Source organism: Nematolebias whitei, chromosome 2 (genome assembly GCF_014905685.2).
Source record: "Nematolebias whitei isolate Nwh7 chromosome 2, NemWhi1, whole genome shotgun sequence".
Taxonomy (NCBI): domain Eukaryota; kingdom Metazoa; phylum Chordata; class Actinopteri; order Cyprinodontiformes; family Rivulidae; genus Nematolebias; species Nematolebias whitei.
In genome coordinates, this window is record NC_056499.1 from 4,689,552 (window position 1) to 4,706,642 (window position 17,091).

The following is a 17,091-nucleotide window of genomic DNA, read 5'->3' on the forward strand; positions in this document are numbered from 1 at the left end:
ATGGATGGATGGATGGATGGATGGATGGATGGATGGATGGATGGACAAGTTCAGTTCCCTGCCTGCAAATTTCAGCTGCTTTCTTTCAACTGAACCAAAAATCTGTGAAGTATCTCACGAATGACATCAAAAATTCTCCCAGAATCTGAGCCTAAAAATAATCACATTCACAATTTTTACTTTGATATTTAAACATGTCACGCATGTTGGACATGCATGTTGGACATGTGACCTCCAACAGGACACGTGTCCTGATGGAGGTCAAAGAACATTAAGTTTGATTAGGAGTTCCTGTCCCTGATGTTCTGAGGACAGTCACTCCAACCAGACTCTCAGCTGCATCACTGCAACACTTTCATGGCCAAATGTGGATTCTGTCAGACGTGCAACGGTTTAAAAGACACAACGCCGCCCGTCCTCCCGTCAGAACAAACTAAAAACTGCATCGTAAACTGAGGATCAGCGCTAACCATTTCACTTATCAGTGCTTTAAATGATGCTGACAGAATTTAATCAAATAATTAGAGAATGTAATATCAGCAATCCAGCATGTTGTAGTTCTCTAATGTTAGTAAAAAAAAAAAAAACATGAGCAAACTAACAGTTTTGCTTGTGTAGCTAAACCCGGATCAGTTTAATAAACTAACACCGTTCTGGCCTGAGGCAGGTTCTAGGTGTGTGCATGTGTCACAACTATCCTATAATTACCGTTATTTAGGATCGTGGTGATCACGTCTGCACGGAGGTCGAAGCTGTTCTCTTCCATGTGTCTGAAACAAATGAACAAAACCAACAGAGACGTCAGACTGACCCATTTTTATATTCGATATGTTCAATTTGTGCATCATTCTTTCATATCTTGCTCTAATAAATGCTTGTTCAAAAAAAAAACTGAAAAGAACACAAAAATAAGTTTTTGTTTTCGTATTAATTTCAAATAAATCTCTGTAATTTTAACAGCTGCAACATTATTAATGAATAATTAGAAAGTTTATATCAAATAATAAAAATAAAAATCAATTAAACCATAAACCACAATGATGAATCTGACAATAAATGAACGGATGTTTCCTTTTAGTGAGAGGTGTGTGTAGGACCACACAGACAGTCTGCCAAAAGCAACATAATTAAAACATGCAGTCCAGTCTGACACTGAAATCCTACATGGATCCTGGGCAGAATATCAAACAAGTGAGACTTTTTTATTTGTTTCCACAGAGCGCAGAGCTTCAGGCTATTAAGAATAAAAAAACAAAAATCTGACGACACAAGGAAAACACTGGGAGCGCTGGGAAATCTAATGTAACGCAACCATCCAGCAACTGTAATTACAGACTGAAGAAAACCAGGAAGGAACCTTCTGTGGACCTGATAAGGAGGCAGACGGCCTCAGAGAACATTGTCGTTTTCAGCCGGTGGGGCTGTGGGGGCCTGGTGAAGGGCAGAGCGCCGCAGAATTATCTCAGCTCTCTGAAATCTGGCTGCATGTCCCGACAGCAGAGCCAAAACAAAAGCAGAAGTTTCAGGTGTGTGACAGTTCACCGACAGATAACAGTAGCTGTCCGTCAGTTTCAGCGCAGAGAGCAGTTCTCGTTGCACAAACAGGAGCAGGTATGTGACGACGGCTGCCTGCAGGCTCACCAACCACATTCAGTCGTCTCAGGGACTGAACAGAAACATTCATTTATAAAAATATTAATTGAACTTTATTTATCTGAGGAGCAGCTTTGAGTTTAACTCCATCACTGAACTCTCATCTTGAGCAAGCAGGAAGGCGACAGTGGAAAGAAACAAACTCCCTCATGAGGAAGAAACCTTTAGCAGAACCAGGATCAGGACAAGAGGACTATCTGCTTCGACCGGCTGGGTTTGGTAATAGATACACAATGGCAGGTCAAGAATCACATGTTAAGATACAAATAGTATTAAATGAAAACTATTCAGTTTTAACAATTCATTTAAGGAAATGAGGACAACCTAACTATAGGATTTATCAAAAAGGAAAGTCTTAAACTGGTCAATGTGTCAGCCTCATGGACAGAAACTGGAAGTTGGTTCCACAAGAGAGGAGCCTGAGAACTGAAAGATCTTCCTCCCATTCTGCTGCTGGAAACTCTAGGAACCGCGAGTAAACCTGCAGTCTGAGAGCGAAGTGCTCTGTTAGGAAAATATGGAACAATAAGATCTTGAATATAAGATGGAGCTAGGTTGTTGAGAGCTTTGTAGATTAGAAGTAGGATTTTGAATTCTATTCTGGATTTGACAGGGAGCCAATGGAGAGAAGCCAAAACTGGAGAGACATGATCTCTCCCAGTAACTCCAGTTAAGACTCTGGCAGCAGCATTTTGGATCAACTGAAGACGTTTTAAAGAAGTTTTTGGACACCCAGATAATAAATCATTGCAATAGTCCAGTCTAGACAAATGCATAAACCAGTTTTGTATACAGTGTGAATGAATTAAAAATGAACCAAACACTCTGTCATCTTTAGGCATAAACAATGTAGCAACAGAGTCAAAGATCAGTGCGTGTCAGTCTTTAATCTACGTGAGAGGGGCACAATGAAGATTTAGTCAAATTATTTCAGGAACAGCAGTCGAGCCAGGCTCAGAATAGACAAGTGTCTCGTTACAGAAGAAAACAACACGTGACCTGAACATGGACAACATGAACAGAGCAAACAAGTCTGTGATCAACAGGCAAGAGTTCTGAGCTTGCTTCTTATAAAATCACTAAATCTGAAAAAATATCATTTGTTGCACAATAAAGTTTTTGAGCAGGTGATGCAACACTGCAAGTGTCTGAGCGTCTGGCGCCCTGTGGAACTCCGAGGAGTTCTATTTAGTTTCAATTCAGTTGTGACATTTTCCTCGTCAGGAGGAATTAAACCAGTGACTCCATGTTTGAGTTATTCTAATCTAACCTGTTGTTGAAGAAAAAGATTCCTACTGACCAAAACAAACTTTTATTGCAGCAATTGATTCCTTAAACCTAAAGTTTTAATAAAAGAAAATGATTCAGCGTTCCTAAAGACAAGTTAACGCCACCTGAGAGGAGCAACGCACGAGAAGCTGTTTTTGAAAGAATAAGTAGAATAGTGCAGTTTCTATAAAAGATGCAAAGATAAGAAGCAGTCAGGTGCCGTTATTCAGATAAACGGATTAACTGATCATCAATAAACAACAATTTTGCTGCTTTGGTGCATTCAGGTGGTTTGGAGCTTCTGGAAACACCTGGTGTCAGTTGGGAAGGGTTGTAAGACCATTTGTAATACTGTGGTGTCCATCGTTCCGAAAGACTATTCATCAGTTGAAAATGTTGAGGACAGTTTTAGCAAGTTCCAGGTTCAGACTTGTTCTAACCCTCAGAGCTACGACTCAAACTCGACGGAGTCCAGTCGGGACGTCAAATGTTAAAGTTCACGACAGAAAACACAGAAAGACACGGAGCAAGTGGAGGAGGAGCTGCCAGGTGCGTGCCTGGTTTGTAAAAAGAATACCAAGATCTGCGGAACAAGCCACACAATTCCTGCATCCGAGGTTTTTAGAGCAGCTGTCAAAGATCGTAGGATGTAGTGCAGATTGTAGGAAACGTAACTCCTCAGACAAACGGTGGCAGAGTGACGATTTGGGTGAGAAGCTTCTCCTCCAGTTTCATCCATCTTGAACAAAGAGTTCAACAAAACTAGAGCTAAATGTGACCTTTTTTTTTTTTTACATCTAAAGACGCGCTGATTTGCTCAAGCGTTGCTAAATTATGTTCAAAGTCCAAACCTTGATCGGTTTTAAATCGGACTAATCTAAAGCTGTGATGAGAAAAATATTTATCCCAGTAAAGTTGGTTTTACAAGCTTTGACTCACAGGAAGTACTGTATGTGGGTTTTCACACTGTTTCTACTTTTCGCATTAGTTTTTGTTCACATACACAATGAAAGACAAAATGTTGTTTATCGAAGGTTTACTTCACTGACCAGATCTAATCTAAATACCTCCCCATCAATATGTTGCACTTCCAGGGGTGGAAGTAACGAACTACAAACACTCACTGTAATTAAGTAGATTTTTTTGGGTACTTGTACTTTTATGAGTTTCTTTCAAGTGTGTAATTTTACTCATACTACAGTACAATGTAGACCATGTAATCTACTTTGATACTTTTAAAATGAGACATCACTAAAGAGTACGGCTACAATTTGAATTAATATTCAAACCATTCATCTGCATCTTTGTACCAGTAAGGCTCTCAGATCACGAACGCACCAATTACCTATGACGTAAGCAAAGGACAACTCCGTAGAGTCGAGTCTTTCATGGGCTGAAGATTTGGAGACAAAGCCAAAATGGAGATAAACAGCACTGTCAACAGAGAAAATGACGAGGTAAAGGCTGAGGACGAGTGCACGTGGCCGTACCTGGAGGAATGTTTCATGTGCAGAGGGTGAAAAGGAGACAGCGTCCAGATGAAAACTGTGTTTGATCTCTACAGTGACAGCAGCTTACAAGACTTCAGCATCTAATCTCAAAAAACATATTCAGGTATACGAGGTTTTACAACTACCTGTGTGATATTGCTGTTTTATTGTTTGTATGTGTGGGTTACTAGTTTGGCAAAGTATGCAAAGATCTTGGATACTGTCACTGCCATCTGTTTAACTGGTACTACAATAAGACGGAGCGTCTGAGAAATGAGCTGCTGTTATTTAAAGTAAATCAAACTGAATGATTTCTATTGACAACACAATAAAACATCAACTGGTTAAAAAGTAATGAATACTCTGAGTAGTTTTTGAGGAGTACTTTGTACTTTTAGTTAAGTATTTGTATAACACCGGTATTCACTTGTAACTGAGTACAATTTAAGCAGTGTAACGGTACTTGTACTTGAGTACAAATGTTCAGTACTCGTTCCACCCCTGAAGTGTCACGCCACAGCGAGCAGCGTTTTCCACCAAACTCTGTTGGTTCCTCTCTCGCGCACGCCTGGACGCACGTGTCCGTTCTGGTGCCGCGGAACAAGGAAGGAAACACGCTGCAGAGAGGAAGAAGAGAGTTTACAACGCCTCACCGGCAATAATGAGCCCAAGCTTCCAACCTCAGAGGGTTCATTGAGCTGCGTGGAGCTTCGCTTCAGGCGCATGACGTTCTTTCGTGTCTCATTGGTAAAGAGCTGATTGATTCAATCTCCTGAGGTTCAAAAATTGATTTAGCTATTGCATTTAATCTCTGTTTAGTCGTACCTGCTGTAGACGTTTGTATCAGGTTTTAATGATTTAACAATCAGAACGCAAGACTTCGCTGACGTTTGCCGTCACCGTGATAGACGAGAGACAGATAAATCTGTCATTACAACACTGAGACTCTTTGGGTTCGTCATCTTTGACTCATCCTGATCTGTTGTCATGCAGCGAGCGTCAAACGCAGCTCGAACTAACAGCTCGTTGAGTCCATAAGGTTGTAAATCAGGAAGACAAAGGAATTAGCACTAGCTCCTTTATTACATAAGGATCATTATCCATCCATCCATCCATTATCTTTACTGCTTCTTCTTTTTTTGGGTCATGGGGTCACCAGTGTCCCTATCCAGCAGTAGCTCTCTAGAGTCACCAAACATGCATGTTTCTGGTCTGTGGGAGGAAATCGGAGTACCTGGAGAAAACCCACGCAGCACGGAGAGAACATCCACCCAGAAAGGCCCCTGGACCGGGGTTTGAACCAAGGACCTGCTCGCTGAGAGGCAGCAGCTCTACCAACTGTTGCATCATCATTATCCAGACCTTCATTTCTCTGTAATTGCGGTCTGAGCAGCTTTCGACACCGTTTGCTTCTCACCACACTGTTGTTAGGTTAAACTGGAGTAAAGCTGCAAAGTGTAGGTTAAAACTGAAAGGCTAGCTGTAATTTACACTTTTATTTAGCTGAAGTGCTAAAACCCATGTCTGAAAGCTCATTCAGAGCTTTTGGTTCGAAACATGTGGATGTTGTGTTAATGCCACCTGCACTGGTTTGTGTTTTTTCTCTTGTGGTGCAAGTTAAACCAAAGTTAATTTTGTTCAAATGAATGTGAATAAGAGATTTGTGACCTCCTGCTGTTTGCTCATCGTCTGAGCTCAGGATGGAGCTGAGGGCTAAAAAATACAAACCTGACTCAGAATTAAACTTGTAAAGAAGTGAGCATGTGCACAACTTCACACCAGAAATGTTTTATTATTACTGTCTTTTTAAAGTGTAAGTAACCATAAAATACTTTAACGTGACTGAAAGAAAAAATCCTTAATGACGTGAATTATTTATTTTCATTTTAAATTTGATGCCATTAAAATCTTTCTTAAAATATTGGAAAATAGTGTAACATACTGGTGTTACATCAATGCTGAGAGTGCTGTTATATTAATATATATATTAATATATATATATATGTGTGTGTGTGTGTGTGTTTTTGCCCAAAGCTCTTATTGAAAACATTTTTATATTTAATGGTCAAAAACTAAAACTTGAATATGTGATGACATCATCTCTGCTACACGTATCTAAACACATTTACAACGAGCAGCAATGAGAGGGTCTGCAGAAATATAGAAAAGGCACATTATAATTTTGGTTATAATCATGTTTGTTTTGTGGAGGCTTTTTTTCTAAACTTTAAAATAGTAAAAAAAAAAAAATACCAAACACAAAACTTCAATATGTACCATAAGTTAAAGAAAAGTGCCACAAAATTAGTATTTATGGTAAATGAGACAATAAGAGCAGCAGTAAAACCCTTTTCCTCTCTTTTGGAGAACATCAGTCAGCTCTTATCAAAAACTCATTCCAGCCACTTTAGGATCATTTCACTCAGTAAGAATTCAACCATGTGCTGAGATTTTCCAAACCAGGCTCCACCTCTCTGTAGAGCACTGAACAGATAAAAGGTTTATTATATAGTAAATATTTGACAGAAACAAGAGGAAGAGGAGAGAGGAAAAGATCAGCATTGTGGACCTGGACAACGCTGAACGTTTTCACCAGAGTTCACGCTTTGCTGTCCGTCAAAAGGGATTTAAATCCAAAGAGAAGAAGCAAAAGATCCTGAAACATTTTATTTTGCTGAGCTGTCAAGAGAAACATGTAAATAATGAATTCTGCGTCCTCTCGGGCTAATCAGAACTGATCATCCAGTGGCGATGTGCTGATGCACATGAAGGTGCATTTCTCAAATAACGTGGAAACATGAACATCTGGTAAACGGACTACATTTAAATAGCTCTTTTGTAGTCAGTCACATTCACCCATTCATTCATTCATTCACCGACCAGGGAGGCCAGGATCAAAGCCTCTGATTGACAGATGACAGCTCTTCCTCCTGAATCATAATAATAATAATAATAATTATTATTATTATGAATTTTCTTTCCCTTTCTTTTTTTTTTTGTTACAGGAAAGTTTTTGCTTTCTTGAGCAACAAAATGCCATCTTCCATCTGCTATTATTTAATGAATAATAAAACATGGATGATAAGGTAACGGATGATTCAAACTGTGGGAAACATCTCGTGTTAAGTAAAAATGGAAAATTATTTCTACGTAAAAAAACTGCAAAAAACAAAAAAAAGTGGTTTATGAATTCTAGATTCTAAACTCGTCACGGATGTCACAACTGAACTATCTGATACTTTTTAATTTTTCCATTTACATCATTTATTTTGACTTCTTTGTCATAGCGAACGCATGACTTAATGTAATGAGATGCAGAAACCAGTTATTCTCTTCCAGTATGTGTACTGGTATTTGACCATCACTGATTCAGTTATGATTAGAAAGGTTGATTCTTTCAGTGGCATGAATCTATTGTAAAATATACAGGAAGTGACTTCTCACAAAACAGGAAGAAGGATAACAGCTGTGTGTGTGTGACTGTTTAAATCTATAAAAGCATGCTGGGAATTATGCATCATCTTTGCATGAATCATAACCTGGCTGAGAGGAAGGCAAAACTCTTTTCCATCAGAGAAAAACAACCGTGTCCAATCCAGGTGTGCATTTTAACCTGAAGTTTAACCTGCTGCTCTCACTGGAAAACCACAACAGAGTCTGTCTTTGTGCTTCATTCAAAAACCTGCACCACACCTTTTTTATTACACTACAGTTGTGTCAGTCCAACCTGAAGCCAGGGAGCCTGGAAAGTCCGGAAGCTGAAGAGCAGGTGGAGTCAGTCTGGGAAACGGCTGAAATAAACTATAATGATGGGATTTAAACGTAAAGAAAGCCTTGTTAGGGAATAGCTCACTCAGTTTGGAGTGGATCTGATCTGAGTTTGAGGAGTTACTCTGGAGCTGATACAACTGATTTATGACACTGAGCAGCAGCATAGTTAAAAAAAATCAAGTTGTGCAAGCAGTGAGATAAGCTTTGTGTTATCAGGAAGCAGCCCAGATGTCTGCCTCCTCTCAGAAAGCCTTCAATCAAGACTTCATGATAACAGCTGGAGTTCAGCACATGTTTCAGAAAGCCTTCAGAAACAACCAAACTTTCAACAATGGTTTAATCACTAAAAGAGTATTTAACTCGTAATAACTTCTAATGCAATGGCTGGTTCATAAAATGATAATGAGCACAATTTACATCTAATCTTGTCAAACAGGTCTAAATAATCTGCCAGATGCCTCCGGGTCTCCAGGATTAGGCAGCAAATACAGAAAAGTACAAAAAGACCTTACCTCATGTTTAAATCCAAACTCTCCCTGGTTCCAGTGTCATCTGGAAGGAGCAGAGGTGCTGGACTGGTGTGTCCTCAGCCAGTTTGAGCAGCTGGGTCAGAGGGAGGTGCTCAGTGGGACACAGCCCACAACTGCTGCTTCTCTTTAATCCAGACACTTTTCACTGTTTAACCCAGTCCTTCTGCACAACACTGAAGGGAATTAAGCTTCCGGCTTTATAACAAAGCAGGATTTACACGCTAAAGTTTGATATGTGGGCAAAAGAATTAAAAACAAAAAACTGAATAAATCAATCAGTAACTGCTTCATCCTGATGCAAAGTGTACTTTAGTCCGAGTCTGCCAGGCGCCGCACGTCCCCAGACCCCAGATTGACAAAAACAACTTTGCAGCCCACGTTTCACTGCGTGTCAGCAGAAACTGTAATCTGGCTGCGCGTTCACGAAACCACCGAATAAACCGCGCAAACACGAAAAGGCTGCGGACCCGACGTCGCGGTGAAATGTCGCCACCTGGCGGTCAAATGTATGAACTACAGTTTGAGTTTTCCTGTTTCCGGATATTCGCAGACAAAAAAAAATAATAATAATAATAAATGCAGTGGATTAAATAGTGTTTTGTTAAATTTTAAGTTTGATTTTTATTTCGGTGGGTTTTTTAAGGTCCTGTAAAAGTTAGGTGTTTTAAACGCTGTGTTAAATTGTTTAAGTAGTACTTGCTAATTGTGTGCTTGTGTTGTCATCTCTCTTGGTTGTGCGCATTTATTATTTATTTTATTTAAGCAGGAGGAGATGATAAAAAAAAAAGTCTGCCAGTGTTGAGCACCAACCTGTCATGCCATTTTAACCAGAATAATTAAAGTTGTTTTGACTTTAAAGTTTTCTATCATTTCTGTGAGTCATGTTGTGAAAATGATTAATTTTTCTATAATTATTATGTAACCAAAAGAGAAGTGAAGTTATATAAAGTTAAGTGTAGGAACAGCATGTGACGTAATCGTGACGGAAGCTGCTCTCAGCGCAGCATCCTCGCCACACCCTCCTCCTCCTCCTCCTCCTCCTCCTCCTCGGTGTGCAGCAGCAGGACCACCAGCAGGAAGGAGCATGATGGCATCTATCCTGATTGTTTTGGCTCTGACAGCTGCAGTCTGCGATGGCATCGTCCCTGACATCGTAGACTCAGGGATCAATCACATCGTGGAAGGACCATCTGAGCTGGACCACATCTTTGTGGAGCGGCTGCCAGAAGATCCGCAGCAAAAGGATGCGCTTCCCCAAGTAGGCAGCTAAAAGTCTCAGTCAGCATCTGGCTGGCATCATCACACTGCATGAGCCTTTCAAACACAGGGGAAGTACATGTGAAGAGGAGTTTAGGGGCAGATGTGTCTTTAATATTGTTCTTTTTTTAAATCAATATTTTATCTGTGATCCATCAGGTAAACACGAGCTCTGAGCTTCCTGTGAGTCGTCAGAATGAAACTGTGTCTGACAAGGTGACCGCTCGCTCATCTCCAGACCAGGTTGTTAACAAAGAAGAAACAATGAGTTTAATCAAATAACACAATTCAACAAACGTCTCTCTTTTGTGCAGAAAACGAACCGTACTTCAGCTGCCAGTGACCTGGAGAATGACATTGATCATGTGAGTCTGTTCCGTGTGCTTTCCGTCACTAAATGATGAAGTGAGCAGAGAGTTGAGATTTTCAGCTGCTCAGCTTGAGCTTCCTCCGGTTGCGTAATATCTGCTGACTCAGCAGTCTGCCAACAAATAGATCAAGTGTTCGTGATTTATTTATCTGTGCGTCATATTAATCAAATTAAAGTAGGGAACCGTGAGTGTGTGCAGCTGATTTGTCAAAAAGATGATTGCACAAAAAAAAAAGAAACCACTGAAAATTGTGTGTAAATAATTGATGATGTGCTTTGAGCTTTAATCTGCAACTAGAATTCACAATCAGGACTAAAGTTGCTTACTGAGACTGTTATTTGCCAACAACAACAAAAAAGTTATCTCAAAGATATTCTGTGTACAAAATGATAATCCTGCAATAACGGATGTTAGATATAAACTGGGTCTGTTCAGGTTTATTTATTGCTGGTATAAGAATTAGATTAAACCTCAGAGCTCCAAAAAGTATTTCTTTGTTCTTGCAGGGATGCATCACTGATGATGACTGTGAGGAAGGACGATACTGCCTTTCTGACACTCACAACTCCAAGTGTCAGCCGTGTAAAGAAACCGATGTGGTGAGGGATTATAATTTACCGTTCTTTGCACTGAATCGTTGTTTTGGTTAGCGTCCTCGAACTCGAACATGTAATTTTTGTCCATTTCCAATTGTCAGTAAACATTTATAGGCATGCGGTCGTTAAAAATGTCACTGACTCATCATTTAGTAATTAATTATTGTAAAATGAGATTTACTGTGATGATAACAAATACGCATTTAGGTTTTAATGCAGAAATAAAGCATTACTTTTAAAGTGTACACATTTAGGCGATAAAACTGGAACTACTTCATATATTTTCTAATATTTAGAAGTAAAACTTGAATTAGGAAGAGGTTAGCATTAGCAGTATTTTAGTGGGATGAACTGTCTTTAAATAAAACTATAGCACATATTATTTCAGGAGTTTTTGTCTCTCACACACACACACTGTAGTGCTGCTGGGATTTCACATGCACTGCATTGCAGCTGTTTCCACAAGTGTAACTGGAGTGTGTTGTTCATGAACGTTCCTTCCTGCAGGCTTCACGTGGAAGAGGCCGAGTCAAGGTTAAACAAGAGCTTGTGCCTCCGACGGAACAACACTTAATTTTATTTATTCGCACTGTTCTTGTGTGTTCTGATCCTCAGATTCGATTGCATTGTCTCTGGAAGGAATGGTTTGGATGTCGTAGAGTAATCCAAAGGGATAAACATGTCGGCGGTTTGCCAAACAAGCGTTAATAAATAAGGAGGGCATGTGTCTTGTTGAAATCACTGCACTGAAGAAGTGTGTGGAAACTGCCCCGTCCTGGTTTGACCAAATCAAAAAGAGTCATCTCATCAAACTAGCCTGCTGATCTTATTTAAATTTAATCCCACGAGGTGACATCATCACATTTCAAGCTTGGAGAACCATTCACTTGCGTTAGACTGATGAGTTTCAGCGTTTTGTTTTTAAATTTTGTGCACACGATCAGTTCTCATCTCTGTGGTTTTCAGGTCGGCTGCATCAACTTGTTGACACGTCTTGTGTTTTTCAGTCTTGTACCAAAGATGCTGAGTGCTGCAGTGAGCAGTTGTGTGTGTGGGGCCAGTGCAGCCAGAATGCAACAAAGGGAGAGGCTGGCAGCACGTGCCAGCAGCAGACTGACTGCAGCCCTGACCTCTGCTGTGCTTTCCATGAAGGTCAAACTCTGCACATCTTTCTGTTTGAACCGATCGCCGCACGTTCACTCAGGACATGCGTGTTTGTTTCGTGTCCTCAGCCCTGTCCTCCCCCGTTTGTTTGGCCAAACCCATGGAACGGGAGCGCTGCTTCAGTGACTCCAACCACCTGATGGAGCTGCTGTCGTGGGACACACAGGAGCGGGGGCCCAGGAGACACTGTCCCTGTGCAGGAGACCTTCAGTGTCAGCACCTGGGGTGAGCGCAGCATGTTTACTGCGCTGCTTAAACAAGTTTATTTCAAACCGATGGTTAATGTGGTGCTGCACTGTGTGACAGGCGGGGGTCCATGTGCCTGAAAGGAGAGGAGTCCAGTGAAGAGGACCTGACGGACTCCCTGTACTCAGAGATAGACTACATACTTTAAACTGCGTCAGGGTGTTTAAAAATCAGAAACATTGCACTTCTGCCTCCTACATTTGAGAGCATAATGTTGTATGAGAGCATAATGTTGTATGAGAGCATAATGTTGTTTGAGAGCATAATGTTGTTTGAGAGCATAATGTTGTTTGAGAGCATAATGTTGTCACAGCAGTGTTAACGAGATTCAGATCGTCTGAACTCGGCTTCTTTTGCACTCATCAGGATGAACAGATAATAAAACTTTAGGCATTTTGTTTCTTCTAACAAACATTGCAGCCTCCAACACTTACATCCTCACTCAAATGCTTCTTCAGCACTTTTCACTTGTTAAAGACAGACAAATCTTTAGACAAATGTTTGTTCATGTTTTGGATTTACTGTGTTATTTATTTAATTGTGTGCAATTATATTTTAATAGTTTGACACAGTAAATATTGTGATTATTCTGGTGTGAAAGCGTTACTTGTAACTAAAAACTCCCAACTATGGTGATGATGTAATTTTTTTTTTTTAAACCCTCTGTGGACACAAAAAACGATTTGTCTTTGTCGATCTCTTCTGGTCAGTTGAAACTGAACGGGGACGGCCTTGAAACGTTTCCTCCATCAGATAATTAATTACAAGTACCTTGCATAAGACTGTAAAGCTAAAGTGCTAACGAGATCCTAAATTAAGAAACGATGATTTGCTGATGGTTTAAAGAAACGCACATCTGGCAAAGATATTTGATCCTTCGTCTTCTCTCCAGTGGCGTTTCACACTCGCAGGTTTCTGCCGTGCTGATTCTCTAAAGTCTAATCAGGTAAATTAAAAAATATTCGTGTTGGGTGTCAAACGATTGTCAGCAGAAATCAGAAGAATCCAGGCGGTTTATATCGTGTGCACGGCAGCTGTCGAATCCTAAAGTCTAACAATAAAAACATCTGCCTTGTATATTTTTTATATTTAAGGACTTCTTTATAAACCGTCCTAACGTTTTGAATTCTACCAAACATAAGCTGGATTATCAGTCTGGCCCTGTGCGTTATTCAAGCTGCACCTGAAGTATCGCAAAACACTTCAAACATCATTTATATTCAAATAATAAAAGTTGTTTTAAGATGTCACTCGATTTGCTGTGCACACCTCCAGCTGTTCGTTTGGTGACAAACCTGAGAACTTGGAAAATGCATGTGCGCATTTCTTCAACTTATTTCATTTTCAACGAGTCATTTTGTGAAAAGAATAAAATAAAACAGCACTTTATTTCTAAAATCTTCTTCACCTATTTTCACACAGGATTTCTCAAAGAAATTAACAAAAAAATAAAGAAGGTTGTGAATAGCTGGTGAGACGTTCTCAGAAGACGGGAGCTTTAATTCTCCACCCAGTCACAAAGAGAAGTCCAGCGGGGCGTCTACACCCTCAGGTGTCAGCCAGCTGCTGCAGACAGATGTGCTCGCTGAGAAACACCCCGAGTGTGTCCATCCCGCTCATACACTCACAGATCACAGAACATAACGATCCCCGTCATGTGCACGCAGCTCAACGGGTGCAAAACACAAAACAAATACATTTTCCAAATTAAAGTTCGAACAGACAGTAGATGAGTTTCTGGAGCCTCACGAGACCCAACCGATTTAAGTCTCAACCAAAATAATTTACAATAAAACAGAAAATCCTGCAGCCTACTTGATTTTGCTTCATTTCACTTTATGAATTAAACACCAGCACACCAAATGGAAGTGACGAGACAGGAGAGCTCCTACAAAGCATGAGCAGCATCAACGCATCACTCCGGACACTTTAGGAGCCAAAAACAACTTTTAGGTTAGAAATTATTTATCGCCAGTATTTTTCCTTCAGTGTCAAAGAGAGGGCGAGGTTTGTTTCGTTAGAAGACTGCGGAGGTTTCGACACGCAGTTCTTGGTTGTGCTGCTTTTAAAGAGCGTCCTGACCGAGCGGCGCTCGAAGGTGAGGGAACACTAAAGTTACGCGACGGTCACAGAGGAGTCAGAATCAACACTTTGTCCCAAACAAACAGAAGGAGAGAGAAAGTGCCTAATTTCAAAGGAGAGACTTGCAAAGACACGATGGGTGCCATTCAGGTCAGTTCCAGTCCCAAATTCTCCACGTCAGAAGCTTTTTTTTATTTCAAATGATTTGTCAGTACAGTAGTCTTCTTCTCCTGCGACACCAGCTTTTGTACTTCCCTTTAAATTTTATAGTACAGTATACTATAGTGCACAGCAGGTGCTGGAGCCAGCCCAGGGGCTCTGAGCGAGAGCACGTCCACCTCGAAACGCTGCTCGACTTCAAGTCACTTTTGGGCTCGACGTTCAGTCCCCATGTCTGGTTGCTCTCCTGCAGCGGCCAGACAATCTGCCACAGAGTGACCGTCAGTGCTTCAGTCCTGCCCGGGGTCTCTCAGGGGACCACCGTCCAAGTAGATCTTCAAGGCCTTCTCTTTTCGCGGAGAGTAACTGACACGATGTCCCGTCTTCAGCAGTCGACTGCTTTCCTTCTTCAGTAGCTCGTTACGCTCGTCCTCCGAGAGCTCCAGAGGTTCCTCTCTGCTGTCCCTGCACCAAAACAATCACAAAACTATAATAATAATAATAACAATAGCAAGATACAATAAAAACCAGCAACATCACAATAACGGTCAAATCAAACATCAACAGTGACAGTTACTTCGTTGTCTTCATTTCTTTTCACTGAAATGTAAAAACGATTTTTAGCTCAGAAGATACTTTTTCAAACAATCTTAATCTGACCACACCACTTTGTTCTGTTCTTGGTTTTAAAAATCCTAATTTGTTATACACTGGGTTTATTATTCAGCCCTAAAGCAAGCCATGAATATGACGAGAAAATAATATGAAATATGATTACAAGACGGGGACACTGACCACCGAGCTACTGCAGCTGCACGATACGTCAAGACTGCTCATTCTTATTTCTCTTTGCTAAATGATTGACAGAAAAAAAATGTAAATAAACTTGTTTGAACTAATCTATTACCTGTAGAAGACCACAGCGCCATCATCACAGATGTAAAGAGGCCACACATTAAGGGTTGACACCTTAGGGTTCCAGTCCAGATCCTGATGGATTTCCAACACCGATATGTCACAAGGGAATGTTCCTCTGCCCTGCAAAGAGAACGTTTGTTAATAAATCCATAATATCAAAAGTAAGGTACCATTTAAGATAATGAAGTCATCACCTTTGCAAACTCCAGGTCTTCAAGAGGAATACCACCGATTTCACTGAGCTGCAACATAAAACGAGAAACAATGAGAAACTTTTTGGTCTTTGTTATTGTACTTTTTGCCATATAAGTTGCACCTTTTTGCATAAATTTGCGTTCCCAACTTATCCGGCGAAGCGACTACTATACGTTTTTCCCCCATATTTAAAACTCAATTTTTGGCTGAGATCTGACGATTTAATTCATTCTGACATGGAAAATATTGAACACTACCATTTTCAGCTGCTAGACGGCGCTCGAGTTGTATGGCAAGCCTCATTAATAGGTAAAAGTGGCTATTAATGAGACACCTGGCTTGCCATACAGAGCCACCTTCATTTCGCTCTGGAACTCCTGGAGCAACCGTCAAATCAGCTGCTTTTTGCCGCCTAGGCGAAACGCAGCTGATTTGACCATTAAAGTCCGTTTACTAAGGAAAAGTTCAACTGAGACACACCTTCACTATAACGTCGAGCAAACAAATAATTGTTTTTAAGTGTTAATCTTGTTAAATTCTTGCTAAAGACCTCCCGTGCACGCTCCTGCGGCCGCCATTTGGCAGCCAATCGATTTTTAGCACAACACCGGCCCACGTTTCCGGGTTGTCAGCGGTGACGTACAACAAATGCGGCACGTCAGCGGTGACGCATAATAGATGCGACTTATACGGCGAAGCAACGCATTTGTTTTTTTCCCACTTTATTAGACATATTTGGACCGATGCAACTTTTACGGCGGTGCGACGTGTACGGCGGCAAGTACGGTAATCAAAATCCTTCACAAAAAAAATTACAAGGCACAATGGCAAAGAGAACAAGGGCGCTAATTCAACTCGATGTCAGCCCGTTGAACATAACAACTGATAGCATAGACTAGGGCTGGGCCATATCATATCGTTCACGATAATACCGGTAAAAAAAGTTTGCCCGGGCAAAAAAATGATATCAAGATATGCTAATTTCATGACGTAATACGTCAGGGCGCCCCACCCCCTTAACAGAACAGAGCGTGCCGAACGAACACACCGAATTGCTCACCCCCCTCCACCAGTCGGTACTGGTGTGACACTAATTAGCTGTGCGCAATACTAGCTAGCTAAAAAGCTACAAACAACGCACAGCTCAGCTGTCCCTCCATCCAGCTCTAAACTGCCGGTAGAAACACGCGCAGCTCAACTGTCTCTTGAGATCCACAGTCCATGGACCAGGAACAGAGTCATGTGATCAGAGACAGAGTCATGTGATCAGGGACAGAGTCATGTGATCAGAGACAGAGTCATGTGATCAGGGACAGGGTCATGTGATCAGGGACAGAGTCATGTGATCAGGGACAGAGTCATGTGATCAGAGACAGAGTCATGTGATCAG

The 17,091-nt window shown here is 40.9% G+C and overlaps 3 protein-coding genes across 3 annotated transcripts in view; 1 reads left to right on the forward strand and 2 right to left on the reverse strand.

Annotated features, from left to right (window-relative positions):
* mical2a (microtubule associated monooxygenase, calponin and LIM domain containing 2a) overlaps positions 1 to 8,868 on the reverse strand; it is a 74,376-nt gene extending 65,508 nt beyond the window's left edge. The window contains exons 1-2 of the mRNA XM_037692800.1: positions 8,696 to 8,868; positions 709 to 770 (exon numbers count right to left, since the gene is read on the reverse strand). The gene's annotated coding sequence lies outside the window, so the exon portion shown is untranslated. The remainder of the gene's footprint in view (positions 1 to 708; positions 771 to 8,695) is intronic.
* A 929-nt stretch (positions 8,869 to 9,797) lies between these two features.
* Positions 9,798 to 12,711, forward strand: dkk3a (dickkopf WNT signaling pathway inhibitor 3a). Its single transcript, XM_037695690.1, is given in 7 exon segments — positions 9,798 to 9,991; positions 10,141 to 10,213; positions 10,285 to 10,335; positions 10,848 to 10,940; positions 11,945 to 12,089; positions 12,170 to 12,326; positions 12,408 to 12,711. Coding segments are annotated over 7 exon segments (801 nt in total). The 3' UTR covers positions 12,496 to 12,711.
* Positions 12,712 to 14,594: 1,883 nt separating this feature from the next.
* Positions 14,595 to 17,091, reverse strand: part of usp47 (ubiquitin specific peptidase 47) — a 19,280-nt gene continuing 16,783 nt past the window's right edge. The window contains exons 26-28 of the mRNA XM_037689580.1: positions 15,701 to 15,748; positions 15,496 to 15,626; positions 14,595 to 15,053 (exon numbers count right to left, since the gene is read on the reverse strand). Coding sequence (XP_037545508.1) covers positions 14,879 to 15,053; positions 15,496 to 15,626; positions 15,701 to 15,748 — 354 coding nt within the window. The 3' untranslated portion in view covers positions 14,595 to 14,878. The remainder of the gene's footprint in view (positions 15,054 to 15,495; positions 15,627 to 15,700; positions 15,749 to 17,091) is intronic.